Consider the following 25,338-nt stretch of genomic DNA (forward strand, 5'->3'; position numbering starts at 1 on the left):
TACACTAATTGTTTGATTATTGAGATTAACACCTATTAATTGGTGTTAACTGCATTATTCTACAATATAATATTAATATAATTAAATTATTTCTAAACGATTAAAATGCATATATAATAATAGTACATATATGATAGTAAAATACATATATAATAGTACGTTTTAATCTATAGCTACAGATCGAATTGAGTTATCGGCTCAGTGCTAATTGATTGTATCTAGATGTACGCGATAGCCTGGGCGGTGGACCTTCCATCGAAAATCGGTGACCTCGAGGTCCTCATACTGATTGTCTCCTGTATTTGCCATGATCTTGACCATCCGGGCTACAATAATATCTATCAAATAAACGCGCGGACCGAGCTGGCGTTACGCTACAACGATATCTCGCCCCTGGAGAATCATCATTGCTCTGTGGCATTCCGGGTCTTGGAGGCACCCGAGTGCAACATTCTCGCATCCTTGGACAACCCTACGTATAGAATAGTTCGTGAGGGCATCATAAGATGCATCTTAGCGACCGACATGGCCCGGCACAACGAGATCCTCGGCCAGTTCACCGACATAACTCCCGAATTCGATTACACCAGCAAGGCGCACATAAATTTGGTAATTCACCAACGAACCTGAAGAATTTAATGATTGATGAAGTATTTAATGAAATATTTAATCGAATCAACTTAATTTCTTATTTATGTTTCGTAGTTGTCCATGATCTTGATCAAGGTGGCTGATATAAGCAACGAGGCACGACCGATGGAAGTCGCGGAACCATGGCTGGATAGATTGCTTCAAGAGTTCTTCAAGCAGAGCGACGCAGAGAAACTCGAGGGTCTTCCGGTCACGCCCTTCATGGATCGCGATAAAGTGACCAAGCCGTCCTCCCAAGTTAGCTTCATCGGCCTAGTTCTCCTCCCTCTCTTTGAAGCTCTCGGCGAACTTCTACCCGAGTTGCAGGTATTTCATCTTTTCATACATAAACTTATTTATCTGTGTCTGGAAATTAGCAGTATGTAGTTACCTACATATAACTAAATCCGTATGAAATTCTGTTTTTCAGGATCTCATAGTTCAACCGGTCAGGGAAGCTCTGGAGTATTATCGAAGACTGAATGAAGCAGCCAAAGATGAGCGCCATCATCGGAGGAGCGTCGTCGACGTCGGGGAGTCGGCGCCATCCAACATGTCAACCGCTACCGGTAGTTCGTCCACCGTTATCAAATCTACATCGTCGCATAGCATGCGCTCAAAAAGGTCCGCCACGACAATTCATTCGCGTTCGCGTTCCACCGACGATGATATTACAGAAAATTTGACGATGGAGGAGGCGGAAAATGTCGAGAGCTCTGATCCGGAGACCGCCACGGAGGTAGAGATCAGCGAAAAGACGCTAAAATTCAAAATTTCTACGGAGGGTACACTGACCGGCCCGACGTCCGGTCGGAAGAGCTACCCTGGCAGTCGGAAGGGCAGCCGAGAAAAGTCTTCGTTGGATTATCACAATCACGACTTGGCTAAAGCTGTTCGTGATCATGATTATGAAAGGAGACGTAGCAAGGGCGAAAATCTTGGCAGTGACCTGAGCTCGCCGGTGAGCGCGAGGTCTGCCGAGGGCACGCGGATCCTTGAGGAAATGGAGAAAGATACGATTATTTCAGACGTCAAGATTGAAAGTAAGACGCCTGAGGGAAACGGTAATGTCGTCGCGGTGGAGGCCCGCTCGCAGCCGAAGAACAATGTAAGAAAAACCAGCAATGTCATAGAGAACGATCAGGAAAATAGATCAAGCCGCAGGGATGCTCACAGTAGTCGAGAATCGATCGGTTTGCGATGTTGCTGCGACGACAAAACTGGGCCGAATAACAAGTCTCTATTCTCACGACTGAGGAACTTTACGGACCGCCTTAGCATGAGCTTTGACTCAAAGGACTCGCCTAGTCCAAAACCGAAACATACTTCGAAGATGCTCAATAAGAGTAACTCGATTAGTAGTGGTTCGGCCACGACTACCTCGTCGAGGTATAACAACTCTTTGTTTATTTGCAAGCGCTGCAACTTGGTTAAGTCCTCGATAAAACATGGCAACAAGGCAGCCATTGCAACTGTGGTGGAGTTATCGCCAGTGGACAAACGGGCGATGACTCTGCCAAAGGTTCGAAAATCCACGGATAGTAAGAATAAGAGCTGGCGAACGGTATTCGCCAAGGAGAAAAGATCGTCCACTTCTTTGGAGGCTTTACCGGCAACCGGTTCTGGCTCCCGTTCGTTTTCCAAGCACCGCAGAAACTTGTCAAATCCCGAGGGCAAGTCGCAAAGCTTGAAGGAAACGAAGACTCGACAAACTCTGGACATCGAGTTCCATGAAATAGACGTTCGTTCGAAGAATCAACAACCTGAAATTATAGTCAATCCAGACGATATCTGCTGCGATATCGAAGAAGATATCAGCAAGGTAGAAATCAGAAGAAGTTCGGCCAGCATGGAAGATATCTCCAAAATGGCAAAACAGGCAGCGGAAGCTGCTGTATTAGGCGTGTTAGATCCTAAAAAGGCGGAGGAGCGTCCTCACACTGGTAGTCTAGACTCGATGCTCTGCAAAGAGGTGTCCAAGTCACGAAAGAAGCATTCCGCATTCTGCTCGCCCGCGACGACGAAAAAATCGTCACCTGGACTATTTTCGCGATTTAAATCTGGCATGAGCATCGATAGCACTCGGAGTAATAGCAACAGCGATTCCTTGCATGATCACGGCTCACAAAGCGGTTGGATATCCTCATTGACAGCTAGCTTCCGGCCGAAAAGACATCCGAACGAAACGCCACTGTCACCACATCCACCGAGGTCGCCCAGCAGAGAGGAGATCAAGTGATACGTCCTGGTGGTCGAGGATTCCTCTGACAAGAAACTCAGCCTCCGCGGTTGGTGGCCTGAGAACTTGTTCTGCTGCAATAGCTAAGAATCGAGCGAGAAAGTTGAATGTTTAAAGAGGCTAATTTAGACCAAGAAATTTCCGGGAATATTGTCTTCATATTCGTAAAAAAGAGAAACGAATAAAATGATTTCTAAAAGATTTTTTAAGACATTTAAATTTTCTAATGCAGGAATTATCTCGCGTATTTCTCTCTCATTGCGATATTAATTATTAATAGATTAATAATTGCGGTGGAAAAATCTCTAATCGAAGGCAACTATATTCTATTTTGCGAAATAAAATGTACCATAAATTTTTGTGAGTAATTCACAATATCACAGCGCACGATGCATTTGTAATATACGAATTAAATGATTCTCTATATATATTATAATATTGAAAACGGTCAATTTGAATGAACGTATTTGCTCGAGCATGCCATTTATCGAGAAAATATTAGATACATAATATATGATTACCGCAATTGAATTAAAATAATCTTGCAGAGGAATCCTCAGACCATTATTTCGTGTTATCGACTTTGAGTGTTTTACGTCATGACGATTGCAAAAATTGAGATACATTTATTTGTGAAGGGCATCTACGGCCTGTGGAATACAAGGAGATGTATGCTATATACATAAACTATTTTATTTATTGTTCAATTAAAGAGTAGCCTAATGCGTAATCATTAATGTTGTTCGTTACTATACATATATAAATATAGATAAAGTGCAGATGTATACAAAGACATAAGGATATACATATATCCATCGTGCATAAAAAAATATATATAAATCTATAATATACACGAGCAAGTGGATAATTAAACAGAAAAGAAGAGGAAGAAGACAAACAAGTAGATATGTAAACGTGGCTCTGTCGTATTGATGTACGATTAAGTTTCACGAACTATGTAATCAAGGATAAGAGAATATTCTCTGACTGTTTCTAGAATACCCTGAAAATAATCGCGTGTTTTTAACACACACAATATTCTCAAAATTCCCGGACAATATTCTCAAAATGGAGATATTACTGTTTTCCGAAAGCACGTGATTATTCCGATTCTGAAAAAAAGAGACATGTATACATATATTCTCGAATCCTAGAATATTCTTAGATTATTTTCATTCTCGCAAAGACTTCACCTCACTTAAAATTAGCAGTTGCCACGGTGAAAAGAGAAAATGAGATAGATTTATCGGGATAATTATTGCACTGTTTGTCGAGATTCACGCGGTGAAAAATCTCGTCGATTCAATTTGATCGGAGAATATTACATGGAAAGAACGGTTTTGCTAAAGTATTTAATTTAGTTAGATCCGTACAGAAAGAGAATCCCCTAGAAAAACTACGACTTCCAGAGTATCAGATTGCTTCTTGTTCTGATGAAGTTAACTGCAATGTTGGCATTTAACGATGTCTCAAGACACGGAAATAATAAAACTTCCTCGAATTTAGCTAGATATAAATTTAAAAATAATTTTGTCAGACCATCAAATAATTATAATTATATAGGATAATCATAATTAAGACGCTTAAGTTAGTTGCTAAAATGTCAAAACTTTTTGCAGCATTACTCATTGTACAATATATACTTAAGTGTTTTGATAATCCAACAAAATTATTTTCAGATTTGTATGTAGCTAAATTTTTAAAGACTTCAGCAAAATCGTTCTTTTCGAGAATTATATCGTAAACTGTCTTTTATCCAGCTACGTGCAATCAAGCTTGAAAAAATGATTTGTTCTCGCTGATGTATTAATCAAGGAAAACAGATCGGTCTGAAATTTCTTGAAAGGGATTGGAAATATTGTGATCTCAACGTCTCTTCGAACGTCAAACACTGCGAGAAAAAGTAAACTTCGAAAAAGGAAAGCACCCAATTCTTAATGGTTCTCTTCTCGACGAACTGTCCTCTCCTGTGATTATTCCGTTTAAAAATTCAGACACATAATTTTAATTAACATACGCATTACGTGCGAATTACTTCTATACGGCGTTTTGCTTTTCATGTTTTAGCTGTTTATACTTTTATACTTTAATTGCGTTTGTACAGCGATTAAAAACCGTATGTATTGTTGAATTCTAGTCTTACGTTATTTTTTTTAAGGAAAAAGAGTTGGTTTCAGACGCGTTTTATTTTCTGTGACGGTCTTCGCGAGAAGAAACTCGATGTGCGAGCGAATGAGCGAACGAACGAACGAGTGAACGAACGAGCGAACGATTCTGCTAATTATTTGACCGATTATTTGATAAATGATTTGTTCCTCTCTCTCTTTTTTTCCATGCCATAAAATTAGAATTTGTCGATTAAATTAAATGGAACTGAATGCATGACGACACAAGCGGAAAAGCCATGTGTAATAAATAATTAATTTTAAATTCTATGTATAAGAGAAAGAATAAAGATTGCGTTAATCGCGCAATTTTTTTATGCAGCAAATTCTGCTGTCGGGACACAAAATCGAAAATCAGATAATTATATCAGACTCAGTAAATCTTTTGTAACTCTTTCACGAGTTTCAGAATTGAATTAGTGTATTCACATTTCCCTACAATATAAGAAAGCTATTATCGAAAAAATAGTAAAGGACATTTAAGAAAAGGAAAAATTGAAACAAGTAGAAAAATGCGATTATGAGAAAGTGGCGTCAATGTATTATAATAATAAATAATCAAATTTTCAATTTGTGATGTGGATGGAAAAAGGCATTTGATTCTCGACATAAGATTACTAAGTAATCGTAGAAATAAAATTTCTACCTAAAAATTCCAATCTCAATTAGATTTTATCCGAATCCACTGTGAAATATCTTAATAAAAATAAGATAATATGAATAATGCGAAAATATTATTTTTATTACTTTTGAAAACATAAAAATGAATTGAAAAAATTTTTTAATGTAGGATATTAAAACTGATAATGTTAATGAAGAGAATATGATCAAACTGCAATTTTTTCCAGTTGTACAGATTAAACTTGAATGGAATAATCAATATTTATTGTAAAAGAATTGTATCATGACCAAATTGTTCTTAAAATATTTCTATTTCATATCCTAGAAAAAATCAAATGTACTTTTTTCATTTATATCGCTTGCTCTTCGTGCCTGATCATTATTAGTGTTCAAGATATTGGATCGATATTGGAAAAAGGTACTCAAGGGCTAATTATTTTTAAAACTTTTTCTAATTATATAGCGAAAGTTATGTAGCGGAAAATTTGAATTTCTCGATTTTAATCTTTTAAAAGTATGTAAAAAAAAGTACCTTACAGAAATGAATAATTATTTAATAACATTATTGTTATGTTAAACTTGCGATGCAAATATGAAAAATTATCAATTTTTGAAATTTTCTAATACAAAGATTTTTCTTATATAATAAAAATATTAATGTAAATTTTTTTTTATAAATTTCTTTTAAATTTATCAGTATATTCTCGGATCAATGTATTTTCGGATACTTTTTTCCGAAATTAGTCACACGTTTATCTACAATCTTACATATTCGACTTTTTCGACTATTTCTCAGAGACTTAATTAAAACATAATCAACGATTTTCAGAGATAACCCAAAAAATCTATTTAAATTAAAATCTAAGTTTCATAAAATAGAATGTGGAATAAAATTCAATTTATAAGAACGTTGAAATGTTGATCATCGCTTCTCCAGTGTCTAATGATTGAGAGATGCATAATAAATGAATAAAACAGAATATATTAATGAAAAGGGATGCAATGGGCCAATCGAGCCGTATTATACGGCATCGTTTTACTCGTCAATTGAATCTTTAGTCCCTCTAGAATTTTTCTCATATTCCAATTATCGTCGTCAATTATTGGGATAAAATACATTTAAACTCGTTCGCATAATTCATTGTGGTCTCCATTTCCATGTTAACGTTGAAGAGAAGAAATCGGTGTTTAACACGCTTTACTTTATTTATTATTATACTTTTATACCAAAATTATCAATTTATTGTGTATACGACAATTTTGTTTTAACCAAAGTTACCAATTTTTTAAATGCTCCTTTTAGAGCTAATATTAGCATTCGCAGATAAATAACGTGAAAGGAAACTTTAGAAGTTTTGCAACTGTTTTAGAACTTCTGAAGAAAGTTCTTCCATGCTTTCCTCCCCCTCGCTTGACATAAAAATAAGACGGCTTGTTGACAGAAAATAAATTTGATTTATTACTCAGTCATCAAACATATTTTTACATTTAATAATTATTAATGATTAAATTAAATTATTAGTTATTAAATAATTGCTCTATGCTAACATTGATACCAGTTGCTATTAAAAAGTAACTCGTTATGATAATGTCATTTCTAATTTGAAATCCTTTGAGTGTTCGATAATTATTAAAATAATTAACGAGCTTATAAAGTGTTATTATCATAGCGACATATGAGATGTTCGTAGAAGTGGTGTGAGCTCAATGCACACATTTGAGTAAAACGCGGTTATAAAGATGTTAAATAGTGCAGCTTTGTTGACATTTCAGATTGTGATTAATATTATTTTTAAATAAACAGTTTTATGTATCGCAGCGATTTCGAATTCTAATACGAAACTTCTCGATGTGTATCCTTCGTGAATTCGAATAATTGAATCACGTGAACAAATTTCGTATTTATACAAGATCCGTTCTCCGTCTCTCGCCGTCCTTTTCCCATATGGCGTTAAATTAAGTCACGGATTGTCAAGAGAAAAGAAAAAAAGAAATCAGTCGCGATTGTTGCATCGGTCTCATCGTTAATTATATGAAATTTATGCGTACAACGTAATTTGAATGCACATGAGAACGTGTATATATGTACAGATATATGTGATGCATATATCTGTATTTATATATCGATATAAGATATCTAATTCGATAAAAATATCCTATGTATATATCTATGTGTATATGTACGTATATGATATATATGTACACGTATATACGTACATGCATGTACACATAATGAACAAAAGTAATTATATAAATAAATAAATAAATAGATTATATATATTTACCTGATACATGAAGATTTAAGGGGAGAAGAACAAAAATATAGTTAATGCTCGCGGGCGAGTTACTAGCGCGATATTATAATGTTATCGATATTATGTTATTGTGTATGGATGAAGCGTGTATAATTCTGTGTGAAAAGTATCGATAGAAATCCCACACGCATTGCGGAAAAAGTGTATTGATTTATTGTTGTTCAGTGGCGGCGTATTTCTTTCCTTTACGCGATATCATTTAGAATTGACGATTGTTTCGTCTTCAATTCAATTAATTGTATTTCATGAGAAATATTTACCTGAATCAAATTAATTGACGTCAATATAGCGTGACTTTTGCTATTCTACCTATCGATACCTAAATTTAAAAATTATAATATTTGTGATGTCTTCCTGACACAGTTAGAAATAAAAGTAACTCACGTTGCAGTAATTTCTAACTATGTTAGCGTTCGAAATAAAAATATTTAACTTTTAACGAAACTTTTGAAAATTTCTTATTTCTCATTGATTTGTTGTTTTGCATGATTTGTTGTTTTAATGATATTTTTGAAAGGTTTCAGAAAAATTGTAAAAAGATATTTGCAATTAATGCACTAGTATCTAGTGTATATTATTCCGATCGCAGGCGTGTTGATGAGAAAAAGAAAGATACAAATCAGTTCTATTAATCCTGTAATCTGTATAATTAGAATGTGCGTTTTCAGATATAATTCTCTGATCCTGTTGAGTTATATACATGATAAACATTCCTATGAAATGCGATCAGAAGGATTACATTTGAAAAAGGGTTGCTTATGTACACGATTATCACGATGTATATAATCGTGTGTATTTATTAATATTACGAATTGAAATCATCGCAAACCATATTATAAAAGCCCACCGTCACTGAACAAAACGCGCGAAGAAAAGTATACATATTTATATATATATAAATATACATATATATATATATATATATATATGTATTTATATATATAACATATAAAAGATACAATCGATATATGGTATCAATCATTCCATTCGATTCCAAGATGTCGTAGTTATATATTACAGATGCATAATTGTAAGTAAATCCACATGGTCGATCGCCCGGCGAGTAGCTTGCCCGCGTGATCGATCGTTAGTCTTTTTGTAAATGAGAGTAAATGAATGAAAATGGATATATACATAGCTGTATATGTATATATATATATATATATATATATCATCGCATCAGCATGTGACCGGCTGCTCTTGTGGCTGCCTCCTATATATATTTACAATGTCGACGAATAAAGAAAAAACCATCATTCTGCGGGTGATGAAGAAATATTTGACAAAAATCCCTCTTTATATTATTATCTTTTGTAATTTAATAATAAGTAAGCAAAGTATATTTTAAATTTTACATTTGTAGTTTAGAATCATAATTCTAAAGTTTAGTTGAATTGAATTTTTCCTCATTTTACAACAACTAAAGAATTGAAGTTTTTTCATGCTAAAAAATGTATTTATCCTTACAGATTAGCCTGTGAATGATAAAATGTTAATACAAAATGTGTGATTATATCATAATATAATGTTAATACAAAAATGTGATTATACCATAATATATCAATAATATTTTGTCAAATTTTAATCAGTAACAATATTAGCTTTTCGCATGTTGAGATATATTACTTTATTTAACGGTGCTGTCAAAGTTATTACTGGATCAATGATCACTGGTATCGTAGTTTTTTCGCATGGTGTTACTTCATACTTGTTCAATATTTTAATGAGCGCCAGTTTTATCATTAACAGTGCAAAGCGATTACCTGCAAAACGTACAATAATATACAACTTATTATATCATATTTAAAAAAAATTAATTTCTTATATGTCAATTGATTTTATTTTTCTTATTATCAGAGTTAAAAAAAAGTATTGAATTGATTATTGCATAATCATTATCAATGATCATGATTTGAGATTTCATTGCATCAATATTAAGTAATTGTATATATAGGTTCGCAATTTATTTCCGCTGATTTTTTCATTTGATGATATGCTGATTCATTTATAACGCAATCTGTGCATGTAACAAACATCTCAAAATATACGCTCCTTAATTTATGTTTTCAAATTCACTTTTATAATTAAAATACAACAATTCGTACGTAACTTAATTGTAAAATTTCTAAATGTAAAATTTTAGATTTGTGTAGTTATAAAGTATGCTTTTCCCATTTTTTACTGATTTCAATTTCGCGTGCGATTAGCAATTTTAATCTTTTCTTGATGTCATAGTTAAAATCAATTGCCTCACCTATGCACTTATGTGGACCGTCTCCAAAAGGGAAGTAAACGCATAAAGGCATATTACGTTTGTTCTCCTCATTGAATCGCTCTGGATCGAATTTTTCTGGATTGGGAAAATATTCCGGATCGTAATGTAGAGCAAACATTGGGATATAAACCGGCGTATCCTTCTCAAGTACGAGATTAAAATTCGGTATTTGGTAAGTCTCCATTGTCTTGCGATTCAGAAATCCCAATGGAGGATATTTTCTTAAAGTTTCCGATATCACCATATTCATGTACGGTAGCGACATGATCTAATAAAATAATGTTATTTTTACATATTGAAAATTTATCAAGTTTTAAAATTTACTCAGGAATGAAATCAATCAGATGAAAAAAGTATTTGGGCAAAAGTATGAACAATATTTATATCAGCATTTTTTCACAGAAATTATTTGATAGAACAGATGATATTAACGCACCATGTCGAATGTAATTTTTCCATCGAAATTGTTGAGCGCTTGGTGTATTTCTTTTCTTAGGGTGTTCTGAATGTCAGGTTGTAATGCGAGTTCATACAACGTGAAAATAATAGGCTGTGAGGTCGTATCGAAACCGGCTGAGAAGAAACTGACTGCTTGCGCCATGAGAACATCCTCATCGAATTCTAAAATTTCATTTCATTTGTAGAATTTTAAAAGTCTCCGTTGTTTGCTGCAATTAAGATCGATTACCGTTTGTAAGAAAAATAGTTAACTGAACTATTTGAGTAGCGTGCCAAAAAGATCTGCGCTACCGATTTCTATAAATGGATGTGCGGAAAAGAGAATACCGGTTCGAATACCATAGAAAGATAATCTGCAACGGTAGCAGGACCTCTTTCACCAACTCCGATAAACGCTCGATGATTAATTTAATCACCATGTATTGCCAGAGTGAGAACTAAATATAGAAAAGGAAGAGAGAGGAGACATTCTGATATAAACTTGTTATTTTGCGAGTTAATCGTCGAATTAATTTAATCAGAAGTTGATGAGTTAGGGTGGGATTCTATTTTTGTCTTAAGACAAATATATGGCAAAAGATATCTCGAATCTCTCTATCCTATAGCCAATCAATAGGCAAAATTTATTGTTGTTTTTGTACAATAACGCACAAATGAAATCCTATATCCTTATCGCACGAGAGTCGCGAATATAGATAAATTGTACGATGATATTTATACGATATTTTTGTATATATCAGAAGTTGGATTATGAACAAGCCGTGCCTAATCGGTTCAGCTTATGAGAAAATACATACAAGTATATAGTAGTTATAGGATAAGTTGTGTCGCAAATTCAATCGAAGTAGCTTGAAACGGAAGGAGCGTCATTTTTCTTCGCTGTCCGAAGAAAAGAAGAAGCGGAAATACGAACGTTTTGAAAGTACAGTGGAGAGATCGGCGCTCACATTCAAGAGACCCGTGTAAACGTAAAGGAGATGAGCTAATGATTCTTTTATTCAATTCATCAAAAAATAATTGGGATACCTCGGCTTCGAGAAGACATTGGAACACATCCAATGTCTTCTCGAAGATGATGAATAGATGAGTTATATCACGATAACTATACGATATTTTCTTACACGTTATTATTGCTTATCTAATGTTATCATTGTAAGTTATGATGTTACATATCTTTTTATTTACTTTTATATATAAATTATATAATAATTATATAATAATTATATAAATTAATAATTATATAAATTATATAAATTAGTAATAAGTATAATTTCACTTACCAAAGCCTTCAATTTTATAATCATGATTGTTTTTCTTGAGTTCGATTAGAATATCAATAAGATCGTGTCTTTTCTCGCCGGATTCCATACGTTTAGTCATTGTTTCCCAGAAAAATTTGCGCAAAAAAGCGGTACTCTCTGTACCGAAGAATTTTAGACCAGCTATACGAGTTATGTTTGGAAGGAAGAACATTGCAAGTATCTCTAAACCGCGCAGATAATTATTTATAAATATCTTCTTGCCATATTTGAAAAAATCGAGGTTTGGATTTTTGAACGTGTTCACATTGAGTCCATAAGTAGTGCTGCTGATCATATCCATTGTTAATTTAGCGCTCACATCTATCATCTCTATTATTTGCCCCTTACCTGTCGACAATGTCTTCAATTAATTAAACTTGTCTAATTGTAGAAATTATGTATATCGATTCTTGGTTTTTATTGTCACGAATAAATATTTTTGTATGTAAAGGTATAAAATACATAGATATAAATATGAGATATATAAAATATTTTAGTACTACAAAAAATTTACAGACGTAATTAGTCTTTATATGTATTTCAACATTTTTTTTAATTATTATGAATTGTTTAATATTCTCCAACTTACCATCTAACTTTAAGGAGTCGAGATACTCATCTAAATGATTCCCACATTCTAGCATTAAACCAAACATTTTTTTCAGTTTACCAGAAGTAAAGAATGGTGATAATTTTGTTCTTAAAATTTTCCAAGCAGGATTATTAATTGAAAAGAGAGAGGTGTATCCAATACGGTCTTTTGGATTACCCGTGGCGTATCGATCATAGAAGATACTAAAGTCTTTTATCAAGATGTTCTTAATGATTTCGCGATCGCGAAGCAATAAGATAGGTTTGTCCAGAATGTAGAAACCTACATAAGGTTCATCCTTCGCTTGGTCATATAGTTCTTTTAGGAAATATAGCGGGGTTTTCTTTAGAAATAGACATTCCATAAAATTGCCCATGAAAGGTATTGGCGTTATTTCTAACACACCCCGTTTTTTCCAATATTTAAAATTGCGAGTCATGTAAAGGTAGGCGATTATAATTAGAATTGTTATAATTATTATGCCATCCAGGGCCCAGCAGTCTGTTATGAGCGCCATTTCACAGCTTCTCTATAAAAATATTTGTTTTTTTGCATTTATATCAAAATGGGGAACGTTATATTTTTAATTATTTAGAGAGATTAAAAAGAAATTCGTTGTGAATATATTACCAATTTAAAAATAATGATTAAGGAATCTGTCTTCAGAAAACGATATTAAAAAAATGCTTTTAGGAAATCTAGAAGTATAGGAATTGTTATTTAATAAATATGAATCGTTATCTCTCTGAGCATTATTTTTATAATATCCCGATAAAAAGAATTTATATATAATCAAATATAAATATATATAATTATTTATAAAATATGTCCATCTATGTTTTTTTTTCTTTCGCGTATATAATATCAAATATTTCAATCTATATGTTTAGAAAAAAATAATAAGAATAATTGCAAAATAATTAAGAAAATAATTTTTATATTTTTGCTTTTTTTTACAAAAGAATAAAACTACGATCACGTTATAATAACAATAATTTTATTTAACAATATTTAGATAAAAAACGAGTAAAGGAAAGATTTCAATTTAAACTAATATATTATCTTACATTTATTCATAATTAACTAGTATTCGATGTCATAAAAAAACTAGAATGTTTCGACTATACTAAAGTCTTCATCAGCCAAATAAAAATAACATAGATTTAAATTAATACCCAATGTTTAAACGTTGAATAAATTTTATGTCTAAAGGATACAAAATATAGAGTCATGTCACAGTTAATTACAATAATTACGCAATATGTCATGTCAAAAACTGTCGGAACTACAATATTTCTTCGTTGGTCTCCGAGAAAGAGTGGAGTTAAATTATAAAATTATGTATGAAGTCAAAAGACTATTAATATGTATTTCAATATGTATTTGCATGAAAAGATTAAGTTAATTATGAAATAAAAATATTATAAAACTATGTGCAATTTACAATTATAAAACTTACACAAATGATGAGAGTTCGTGTTATATTCAGCGCTAACAGGAAAACGCAAAGGATATGTCGATGTCTGAATATTTATATTGAGTATAATATCTAGAAACACTGGTAGTGATTCGGCGTTAAGTTAGAGTATAAGTAATACGCGCAGCGATACTGCCGTGGCTATTTATTATACTATTTATCTTGATGTAATATCTGTCTTGATATAATATCTAATTAACATTTTTTCTTTTCTCGTTCTTTCTTTCCTTATCACTTAATTTTGACTATCGAGTGAATTATGTTTTTTTCTTATTTTATGTATGTAATTAATATAATTTTCGACATATCTTATCGCTAATATATATCGCATACTATAAAAAAAAGACACTAATACTACTTCGTTTTTAGGCAATATTTCTTAAACAAGATAAAAATAAAAATAAAAACATAATACAATAACAAAAGATAAAAATAAAAACAAAATATTGACTTACATAACTAGTTTACATATAACAAAGTTTGAAATTATATTTTTAAGAGTATTTAATATTTTAATTATTAATCAATTTAAAAATATAAAAACATAAGTACAAACTAAAAAAATGTTTTTATTAGATTGTATTAAATAATAAGATGTATATGAATCAGACTTACATAACTAGTTTACATATAACAAAGTTTGAAATTATATTTTTAAGAGTATTTAATATTTTAATTATTAATCAATTTAAAAATATTTATAAAATTGTAATAAAGTTCAATTTGACATCGTTAAAAATATATAAAAAAGGACAACGTACTGCATGTACGTAATAGATGCAGATTGTGTATTTCCTGATCTTAGCATCTGTACTCCATTAGAAAGAGAATGCAGCAATAATTATATAGCATATGGACTGCTCATTTTAATTATCAGAAAGAGATAAAAGTAGTGCCAAGAAATCTTTATTTATGTTCAAGCATGTGTAATTGTATATTATTTCTAAGTGATACGTGGCTTTGATAACAATGCAACTTTAATGATTTACACATTTATATATATATACATATGTATAAGTATGTACAAAAATAACAGTTCATTGCTTCACAATGATGACGGAGTGAGCAGTCTAATTATAAATATATTCTTGAATGAATATATCTATGATTTTATTCTTTTTAATACCCTATTTCCTACGCATGGAAATATATGATTTTCTTGAAGCCTGAATTTATACTGCAAAGTTATATTACAATAACTTTTATGCCCATTTCTTATTTTCCTAAACATGAGCAAACAATTATCTGCCTCACTGTACAAGACGAATGGATTAATAAGTTATAACTCTTCTATAAATACTGAATATTATTTTTGAAAAATAATATTTATAATGTAAAAAAGTTAAAATTTTTAGTTAAAAGAAATTCCAAATTTCAATTTAAAAAATAAAAATAATTCGAATTTTTATATCATAAATAAAAATATTAATAAAACAAAATTGTTGAACGCATTAAAAGTAATGTGCAATTAACTAAGTATTTGCTATTGATTTATGATACAACAAAGAAATAACAAGTTTCTTTTATACTATCATACGCCGATTTTATTATTTTAATAATAATTTAATGCAAAAAAAAACATAATATATGATACAACATAATATATGATATTTACTGTTATTACAATAATTTTTATATTTAGTTATACAAGTTTCTTATCAAAGCGCGTATTTAGTATAAAGGAATATATTTATGGTTTAAAATAAAAAATTCTGTAAAATATTTTAAATAGCATTAGTATTAATTTTTCGAAAATTGAGGTGCAATATACCGTTTAACGGCACTGTCATGGCTCCTCTTGGATCAATTACTACTGGTACCAAAGTTTCTTTGCACAGTGTCACTTCGCATTTGCTCAAGATCTTAAGTAGTGTTAGCTTCGTTTGCAAGAGCCCGAAGCGATTGCCTGTGAAATACACATTTAACAGCACCGTATAATATTATGTTAACAAAGAAATGAAAAAATTTACATTAATATTTTAATAGAGATAATATTAAAATCAGTTTTCTTACCAATACATGCATGTGGACCTTCTCCGAATGGGAAATAGACACACGGTGGTCTCTTACGTTTGTTCTCCTCATTGAATCGTTCTGGATCGAATTTATTGGGATTGGGGAAATATTCTGGATCATAATGTAGGCCAAGCATCGAAATGTAAACCGGTGTACCTTTTTCAATTACGAGATTGAACTCAGGCACTTTGTAAGTCTGATTAGGCATGCGATTTAGATATCCCAATGGCGGGTACATTCTCAATGTTTCTGACATCACCATATCGAGATATGGTAATGACCATACCTGGTAATAAAAAATTATATGTAAAGATAATTTTTCATTTAAATTATAAATAGTAATAAGATTGGAAATAAGATCGTTTATGTTAGATACATTACTTTAAATATTTACATTATTTTAAATATGAAGCGCCACTACGGTCTCAATGTTAAGATGTTGAACTATTATATATATTCATATTGTATAAATGAATTAATTTCAGAAATGATAATTACGTGCCGATATGATTGTCGAACTTTCAACGCAATCAATCTGAAATATTAATAAACCCCCCCCCAAATTTCCCAAATTTAATCTTAAAAAACTGTAATAAACTTATTGCGAAAAATATTGCTTCGGCCGGAAGTCGAACCCGGATCTCTTGCATTCCGTGCGAGCGTCCTAAAGATTGTCTCGGTCTCGATGATCTAAAGATTTATTTTATTTTTATTATTAGCTGCATACCATATCGTATGTAATTTTTCCATTGGATTTTTTAAGCGCCTCGAAGATTTCTTGTCGCAGAGTGTTCTGTATTTCAAGTTGCATCGCGAGTTCATATAACGCGAACGTCGTAGTCGTTGAAGAGGTTTCAAAACCAGCTGAGAAGAAACTGGCTGCTTGTGCCAAAAGATCATCACCATCGAATGCTACAATTTACTTTACTTGTAAATTTTTAAAGGTTTCCAGTTGTTATAATTAATTTTCGTTATCAGAATTATTAGACGTATCAATTAATCTAATTTATCATTAGATATCACATCTCTGTTTTTATTAGACATAATTAAAAAAAAATTTCGTATAAAGTATAAATAGTTAATTTTAGTCCACTTACTGAAATCTTTAAGATCTTCATCATTATTATTATTATTTTTTAGTTCGAGAAGAATATCGATGAGATCGTTTCTTTTCAAACCAGATTTCATACGCTGAGTTAGTGTCTCCCAAAAAACTTTACGCATAAAATCAGTGGGTTCTTTGCCAAACATCTTTATTCGTGTCAAACGAACTATAGTTGGAAGGAAAAATATTGCGAGCATCTCAAAGCTGCGATATGTATCATAATGAAATATCATCTTGCCATATTTGCGGAACTCTGCGTTTGGATTTTTGAACGAATTCACATCAAGTCCGTAAGCGGTGCTTCCAATTATATCCGTGGCAAATTTGGCGGTTAACTCTCTTACTTCTATTGTCTTTCCATTACCTGCCATTAATATTACTAATTTAATTTATTTATCTATGAATATCTTATTCTAATTTTTATCGACATAAATAAATATGAAAGTTTTTATTGCGGACATTTGCATATAATTAAAAAATTAATTTATTTTTTGCAGAGATCATGAAATTTTGTTTTCACATTAAATACTTCCTTCGATGTTTCGACGAATGATTTCAGTGACCTGATTTAAATAATATACATAAATAAAAGAGAAAGCGTCAATAAGCGCCAATTTTGGCTCAGGATTTTGAAAAATTTTTTCAAAAAATTTTTTTTATATGTAGTCTAAGTCCTTTTTATGACTAATAAGTGAACTAATAAAAATATTTTCGCTGATTATATACTGTTATGCAATCATATTAGTGTTATTTCATAATCCAAGGTGAAGATGAATACAACTCATACTAAAAAATGAATTTTTGTTTGCTCTAGACTCTAAATCTATAAGTGTTTATTTGATTATGATTAGTTGCCTATAAACTCAAGTCTTTTCAAGTAGCACAACAGTTGTAAATACTTTTAAACACTTTGTAAACGCTTGTAAAGCTCTTATATACACTTTTTTAGCGCTTTCTTGACGTTTTATAGGCAATGTATACTTCTTGTTCGAGTATACCACATCAAGATTGCGATCATTGTAAAAGTTTTAATATCTTTTATTTTATCATTTTGCTAATCCGATTTTGTATTTTTAATCCGATTTTGTATTTTTAAGTTTTTTTTTTAAATATTAAGCACTATATAATCGTGACTTTTAAGCTCTTGATGATGATTGTTCAGATGATGCTCAGAATTCGACGGTTAGGGTACCATAATAATACACTTAGATCAATAATAATTAATAATGACTTCATGGTTTAAGTTTTTTCTAATCATCTAATCTAATAATTATTATTTTTAACATTCCTAATGATCATACAATACAAATTATTTTTTGAAATTATTAAGCTGTTTAAACACAGTTTGATTGATCTACTTGTTTTATTTTTGATAAAACTTTTATGAATTACGCTTGAATTACGCACGGATATTATCTTCAAAAATATTATAAGGTTTGTGGGTTATCGCTGTATTTTTATCTATTATTAGCGAAATGCTAACACATTGAAACTTGCCGTTTACTTTATCTTTGTCCCAGAGAGAATCAAGGAAGAATGGAGAGGAGTGTTCTCTTCTCTGATTGGCTCCGCCATTTATTGTGCACATTTCCGCAAATGTGTGTGTGTACGTACATACATATATGACATACACAATACTAGTGCGGTACAATACTAGTGTTTGCAACACCGTATTCCATCATGCTCCTACCATATGTCCTACTCACTTCAACGATGAACTGAAAATGGCGGCTTCCGCTCCACTCTCCCTTGATTCTCTCTGTTTCGCTCTAATGGCTCCACAGAATGCAGCAACGCTTGCTGCGCGGAGTTGCCGCGTTCTGTGTACAAGAGCCATAATTACGAAACGTTAGTATTAGTAGATAAAAATACAAGGCGATAACTCGCAAATCTTTTGTAGGTTACATAGGTTATACACAGAGTGGGGCATTTTAATCGCTCCAGGCGAATATCTCAGAAACTAAGGGAGATACAAGGAAAAGTTTTATATAAAAGTCATAGGTTTTTTTTGAGAGAAAAAAAGTGGAAATAACAGATTTTGGATAGGAGGTACCAAGGCATTATCAAGGTCAACATGAATTTTTTAAATAGAATCCCCCATTTTTTATTACATATTCTTGTAGCATTTCTCGAGGGCTTCCCAAAACACTATAATAAAATATTTTTTCATGAAGTACTTTTTTAGTTACAAGTTCGAATTATAACTTTTAAGCCTTATAACTGACCTTGACCTGACCTTGGTAATGCCATCTATAAAAAAATCCGTTATTTCTAGCTTCTTTCTCCCTAGAAAACCTACAACTTTCATATGAAACTTGTTCTTGTATCTCTCTTAATTTCTGAGATATTCGCATAGGGTGATTAAAATACTCCATTATATTTTGCGCGCTAATTATACTGTAGAAAAATTATAGAGTTTGTTAAAAATTCAAAGAAAGATTGTTAATTAATAATATCTTGGCTCAAGTAGAACATCAAATCACGATAACGTCAAAGTGACATTAAAATGAATAAAAAATGATTGGAAAAACTTTTAATGATCATTTTAGAGTCATTTTGACACAATGACTTGTTGTTTTGCTTGGGTAAAGTTTATTTGATTAAAATTATTTATCAATTTTCATTATTTTCATTATTTGTACACACACACACATATATATATATATATATATATATATATATATATATATACACACACACACAAAATTGCGACATTATAGTATCAAAACTTTAAATTCTTTATATTCTATAATATTTTGTATCTCATGAATTATTAAACACTCACCTTCCAATTCTAATGCATCGAGGTATTCATCTAAATTCTTTACACATGTTAACATCAAATCGAACATTTTCTTCATTTTGCCAGATGTAAAGAATGGCGTAAGTTTTGTTCTTATTATTTTCCAGGCTGGATTCTTTATAAAAAAGAGATTTGCATAACCTATGCGATCGATTGGATCGGCCATATTGTATCGATCAGAGAAGTAATTGAAATTTTTCACTAAAATATTCTTGACGAGTTCTCGATCGCGAACCAACAGGAAGGGTTTGTCCAACACGTAGAAGCCCACATAAGGTAGGCCCTTCATTTCATCGTAGATATCCTTTAGGAAATATGCCGGAGCTTTCTTCTGGAATAGACACTCCTTAAAATTGCCAAAGAAAGGCATTGGTGTTATCTCTAAAATGCCTCGTTTCTTCCAGTACTTGAATTTGCGTGTCATGTAAAGGTAGGCAGTTATCATGAGAGTCATAAGAATGATCATGCCATCCAGGCCCCAATAAGCCGTTATCAGTGCCATTTTGCTGCTGTTCTATAAAAATATGCTTTTTGTACTTATGTGAAAATAGAGATACGTTATTTTTCAATTTATAATCAGATTGTAAAATTTTACTTTTATTTAAATGATACGCAATGTTGTAACACGTAATTTTTGAAAGATATCTAGGTATAGATATAAGTATTGTGTAGGAAAAGTACAATATTTTTTTAGTTATAAGTAAGGCTGGGAATTATATGCATATAAAAACAAAATTATATGCACATATTATATGCATAAAATACGCAAAAATATGCAATATATTATTAAATGAAAAGCACAGAAAGAAATAATTGTAAAAATATAATAAAGTAAACAAATTAATTAACTTTGAGTCAAAAATATATAAAACAGTATTAACAAAATGACATAATTTAAATACAAAATTAGGTTTTAAATATTTAATTTCTCAAAGAATTGTAAATACTAATGACTGTATGAGCAAATACGGAATTTTACAAGAAATATGCTCAAAAAGATATATACATGCAAAATAAAAGTAGGCTTTGCTGTTACGTAATTTGTATAGATATGCAAGTTTGTATTCATATTAATAATATAAAATATCATTTTTATATCATTCCAGTTTTAATTATAAGTATAGATATATATTTTAAAAATTATCTAAAAAGATATAGATATAGTATAGAAATGAAAGATTTAATTATTTTTAAGTACTTCTTATGAAAAAAACAAACTGTGTAAACGAATTTTATTTTACATCAAACTACTACTTATGCTTAACTTATAAAAATGTTTAGATAATTGTCATTAGTCATGTTTTTTTAAAAATGTCAGTAATATTTTAAACATTGTATCGGAAAAAACTCTACGTTTCTTATGGATTTTGATTTTCGATCAAATTTTCTCATATTTTGGGAAATTGTAGTTCTAGATGTTATTAAATTATAGTTCCAGGTGTTCTGATTAAAAATGTCAATGGGCGCAGTCTTATTTCGCATGTTATTATAAAAAGTTTATCCAGGGATTTTTTTCAAATCTGTAGGATCATGTGAGATCAAGATTGTTTATATCGTCCAATATTCGAAATAGAAATTAACCAGTTTGAACAGTTACATTTCAAAAACTGTTAATTTTAGGAGGTCACGCCTATTGACACTTTTAATCAGAACACCTGGAACTATAATTTTCAAAAATATGAGAAGATTTGATCGAGAACTAAAATCCATAAGAAACATGCGAGGTCCTTTGATTTCTCCTGGGATTTAAAATTAAATTTATAATATAATGACATAACGTATAAATACTATGTACATAAATTTAAAAGATGCCGTACAGATTAGATACACGTACAGGTATTAAAAGGACCTATAAGTTATGTTACTATTAAAATTGATGTTACTACTATCTTTATAGATATTGTACTTATACGCACACCTAAGTGTGTTACAATACTTACGTGATAGTATATTGATTATGTTCAAAAAATGATGATTATATTAATATTTGAAAACTTTTTTGATACATTTATAAATATACACCATCAATCACAAATAATTATAATTATCTATTAGGTGTAAGATGTGATATAAAATAATCTATCAATGTATGATTACCAAAAATATCATCATGAGAGTTAAAAAGGACCTATTAGCAAAATTTACTTTCATTACATTAACAAATTAAATTGATTCTCACCGTTGAGTAAAACACAGAATATTTAAAAACCACAACACGAAATTTTCAATGCAAGCATGACAATTTTCACAAGTTACGGAAGTCGAATAAACTTCAGTATCATGCACGCAACTGTATTTATGCATTGTAACTTCCCTTCCTATTCTCCCTTCCTATTTCTCCTTTTGAATCGCCTTCATTATATAAATGTATATTATTATTGTAATGTAGACTAGAAATTATACACGTAACTTCTAATCTCTGTTTTTTAACATTTGATGTATAATATATGTATCTCTGCATTTGCTCATCAAAAAATATAATTTTTCATAATCATCTGTAAATATATTTCCGTTCGTCAGCGCATATTCCGCGCCGTCAGCGCACGTTTGCTTGGCTCCAAGAACAACAAGTCACAATAATGTCAAAGTGAAATTAGAGTAAATCAGAAATGATAGAAAAATAACTTTTAGTGATCACTTTGACGTCATTTTGATATATATAATATTTTGATATTTATAATATCATCATAATGACTTGTTGTTTTGCTTGGGTCATTCTAAAAAGAACATACAAGAAGTTTCTCGTGCGAGCCTGTTGCAACAGAAAAATTCTATCTTAATAGTAACCGATACGCGGGTTCCCTAAATCACGAGAATTGGTTATTGGGAAATCACTCGATCATAAGATTGGACTAAGAACTCTCATTCCACCGCGTTAGCATTGTGAGATCCTCGCGGTCTGCGCGGAATAAGTCAGTCGCTGTCCAGCCACAAAATAGATACGCTATTCTGATAGTCCTTCGGACAGGATTCATTTTTGTAATCAATTATTTTTATTAAACTGTGGAAGGATGTTACGTGTACACATGTAATTATACATTAATTTTGCAACTCCTCATCCACACATCCTTAATTGTCTATCAACAGATAAACAGCAGATATGAATTAGGAGTAAATATTGGATCAGTGCAAAAGTTCGTGCCCGATTTATTATTCAAACTTCAAACAGTTGTTATTTTGTTAAAAATAAAATAAAATCTAAATCTTACTCTAAATGATGAAGAATTAAAAAAATTTTTTTTTTTTTAATTGTGATCGTTTTGATATAAAGTATAAGCAATCAAAGTCAAAATATTCATTTTATTTAATTTGCAACAACTCAGTAACAATTCAGTAACAAAAAATCGTAGGAACATATAAAAAAAATTATTTTGTACAAAAAGTTTCAAGCTTTTATGATAAAAAATCAAAAATTTTCTCAAATTTTTTTTAGACATGCTATGATTTACAATGAAAACAGACCTACAACGAAAAGAAAATTTTTCATTTTTTTCAGCTCGTAGTTTACTATATGTAAAAATTACAAAATTCACATAAACTAAAAAATACAATAATCTTCGAAAGTAGAGATTTCAAGCTTTAAAACCCTTTATTTAAATTTAAATTTTGTTTATTTTTAACAAAATTGCAGCTGTTTAAACTTTGAATAATAAATCGGGCACTTTTGCACTGATCCAGTAATTCGATTTGTATAACATTGTGGAACACTGATTTTGTCTTTAGCTTACGAAGTATCATTTCCGAAATATTTTTTAACGCTGAAAACGATGTTGTCCTGTCATGTCACATTTCTGGAGAAATAGAATTTCGGATAACATAAACGAAAATTGCCATTTTGGCAACTTTTGGAATGAAATTATGATGAACGATTTTTTATTAAATACAAACCAAGAGTGCGGTCGAGTTGTCGCTACGAATGTTTCGAAGCATTTTTCGATTGGTCAATTAGTAAAATTCTTTCTTCCAATTGCTTAATCAAATTATCTCAAGCATGTACTATTAAGTTACGTAGATTTTAAGTTAGGCATACGCTGCCTCGCACTGTCGCGCTATGCGTTCACTTGGCGCGAAACTACTGTGTCTCTTGATCATGTACACACTATTATTAGTAATGTAACCGCAATCTTTCTTTATACGTAAAGCTTGTGATTATAAACGAAAAATAAACCATGCTTTATCTCAACAAGATTTGCATTTATCAATCAATTTTCTCGGCTCCGCCTTTCACTGTTCCTCTCATCTCCCGTCCCGCGCGATCCAAATGTTACTCGACGCTTAGTATAATGTTAGTAGATATGAGATGTACTCGTTTTAGGCATTCACGCTATAAACATCATTCTACCTGTTTTTTCGCTCATAGATAATTAAGACAGAACGAAGCAATGGTAATATAAAGCATATTAGCGCTCAAAGCGAAGACATCCAATAAATTTTTTTAGTAATTTTCTATATCACTCTTGAGGTGCTATTGTTGACGCGTTTTTTTTTAAGTGTCCCCAGTAGACCTAGTCCACTGACAAAAATGATGGATTGTATGACCAAGTAATTAAAATTTTATATATTCACGAAGTGAAATAAAAAATACTTAATCTGATTTTCGAAATCTTTTATTGGCAAAATCAGAAACGTCGATTTGTATATTACACGTAGCAAGCTGTATAAGATGAAGCAAAGAATCATCGTTCAAGGAAGAACGTCTTTCATTTTTTATAAGTTTCATTTTTGAAAAGAATGTTTTGCATAAATATGTAGATCCGAATGAATCCAAAATCACAAAGCTGGGATATGATGATTCTTTTAACATTTTGTAAAAATCGGCACCAGTTTCTTTAATCATTTTAAGCAAAATATCGTTTCGCAAATCACATAATTCATCTTGCAATGATAATAACATTGTTGACCACGCATAAGATAGTGTAAATAAAACTGGCAAAATAAAATTTCCTTAACCCTTATGTTACCACCCGGGGTACCCGGGTACCCATGCAGATATTTTGAGGTAAAACTGTCGTAAACTTGAAAATAAATTTATGTATTGGATGAATATTGATTTATTAATATTTCATAGAGATATTTCGAGCAAAGTACAATAATAAATTCGTATACAGTAACCTTTATAATCCTCTGCAGGTATAAGATTTAGGCAGCCGCACTATCTGGGTATCCCGGGTGGTCATTAGTGTGGCATTTTTTGGGTGGTAACATAAGGGTTAATTGCAATACTATTCTAAATATGGCTAAAGTCATTTTGGCCTATATTACATCATTTTACTCGAAAATGTGATGTGATAGAATTTTTTTAAACACGGATTCAACTTCAGCGGCCAAAAATCTTCCAGA

The 25,338-nt window shown here is 31.2% G+C and overlaps 3 protein-coding genes and 1 long non-coding RNA gene across 10 annotated transcripts in view; 1 reads left to right on the plus strand and 3 right to left on the minus strand.

The window, feature by feature from the left end:
* Pde9 (phosphodiesterase 9) overlaps positions 1-7,649 on the plus strand; it is a 194,881-nt gene extending 187,232 nt beyond the window's left edge. For all 6 annotated transcript variants that reach the window (XM_087412539.1, XM_087412540.1, XM_087412538.1 and 3 more), the window contains 3 exons: positions 223-609; positions 706-957; positions 1,061-7,649. In XM_087412539.1, the coding sequence (XP_087268665.1) occupies positions 223-609; positions 706-957; positions 1,061-2,869 (2,448 nt within the window). In that variant the 3' untranslated portion in view covers positions 2,870-7,649. The remainder of the gene's footprint in view (positions 1-222; positions 610-705; positions 958-1,060) is intronic.
* A 1,616-nt stretch (positions 7,650-9,265) lies between these two features.
* LOC105146138 (cytochrome P450 6k1) lies at positions 9,266-15,447 on the minus strand. Its single transcript, XM_087412544.1, has 5 exons — positions 12,595-15,447; positions 11,985-12,353; positions 10,682-10,866; positions 10,225-10,513; positions 9,266-9,733 (listed from the first exon to the last, which is right to left on the minus strand). The coding sequence occupies exons 1-5, from the start codon at positions 13,112-13,114 to the stop codon at positions 9,552-9,554; spliced, it is 1,545 nt and encodes a 514-aa protein (XP_087268670.1). The 5' UTR covers positions 13,115-15,447; the 3' UTR covers positions 9,266-9,551.
* A 144-nt stretch (positions 15,448-15,591) lies between these two features.
* LOC105146137 (cytochrome P450 6k1-like) lies at positions 15,592-22,305 on the minus strand. 2 transcript variants are annotated; one of them, XM_011056212.2, is made up of 6 exons: positions 22,178-22,305; positions 19,981-20,512; positions 17,188-17,559; positions 16,818-17,002; positions 16,088-16,376; positions 15,592-15,980 (listed from the first exon to the last, which is right to left on the minus strand). In XM_011056212.2, exons 2-6 carry the CDS (start codon positions 20,498-20,500, stop codon positions 15,799-15,801), a joined length of 1,548 nt encoding a protein of 515 aa, XP_011054514.1. In that variant the 5' UTR covers positions 20,501-20,512; positions 22,178-22,305; the 3' UTR covers positions 15,592-15,798. The 2 variants fall into 2 exon arrangements, with proteins under 2 accessions (XP_011054514.1, XP_011054512.1); XM_011056210.2 differs by having other exon boundaries at positions 19,981-20,507; positions 22,178-22,277.
* Positions 17,679-19,861, minus strand: LOC147907623 (uncharacterized). Its single transcript, XR_015547143.1, has 2 exons — positions 19,421-19,861; positions 17,679-19,343 (listed from the first exon to the last, which is right to left on the minus strand). It is a non-coding gene; the product is annotated as an uncharacterized LOC147907623 (long non-coding RNA).
* Positions 22,306-25,338: the final 3,033 nt, after the last annotated feature.

Source organism: Acromyrmex echinatior, chromosome 13 (assembly GCF_024713525.1).
Source record: "Acromyrmex echinatior isolate Ae372 chromosome 13, ASM2471352v2, whole genome shotgun sequence".
Taxonomy (NCBI): Eukaryota; Metazoa; Arthropoda; class Insecta; order Hymenoptera; family Formicidae; genus Acromyrmex; species Acromyrmex echinatior.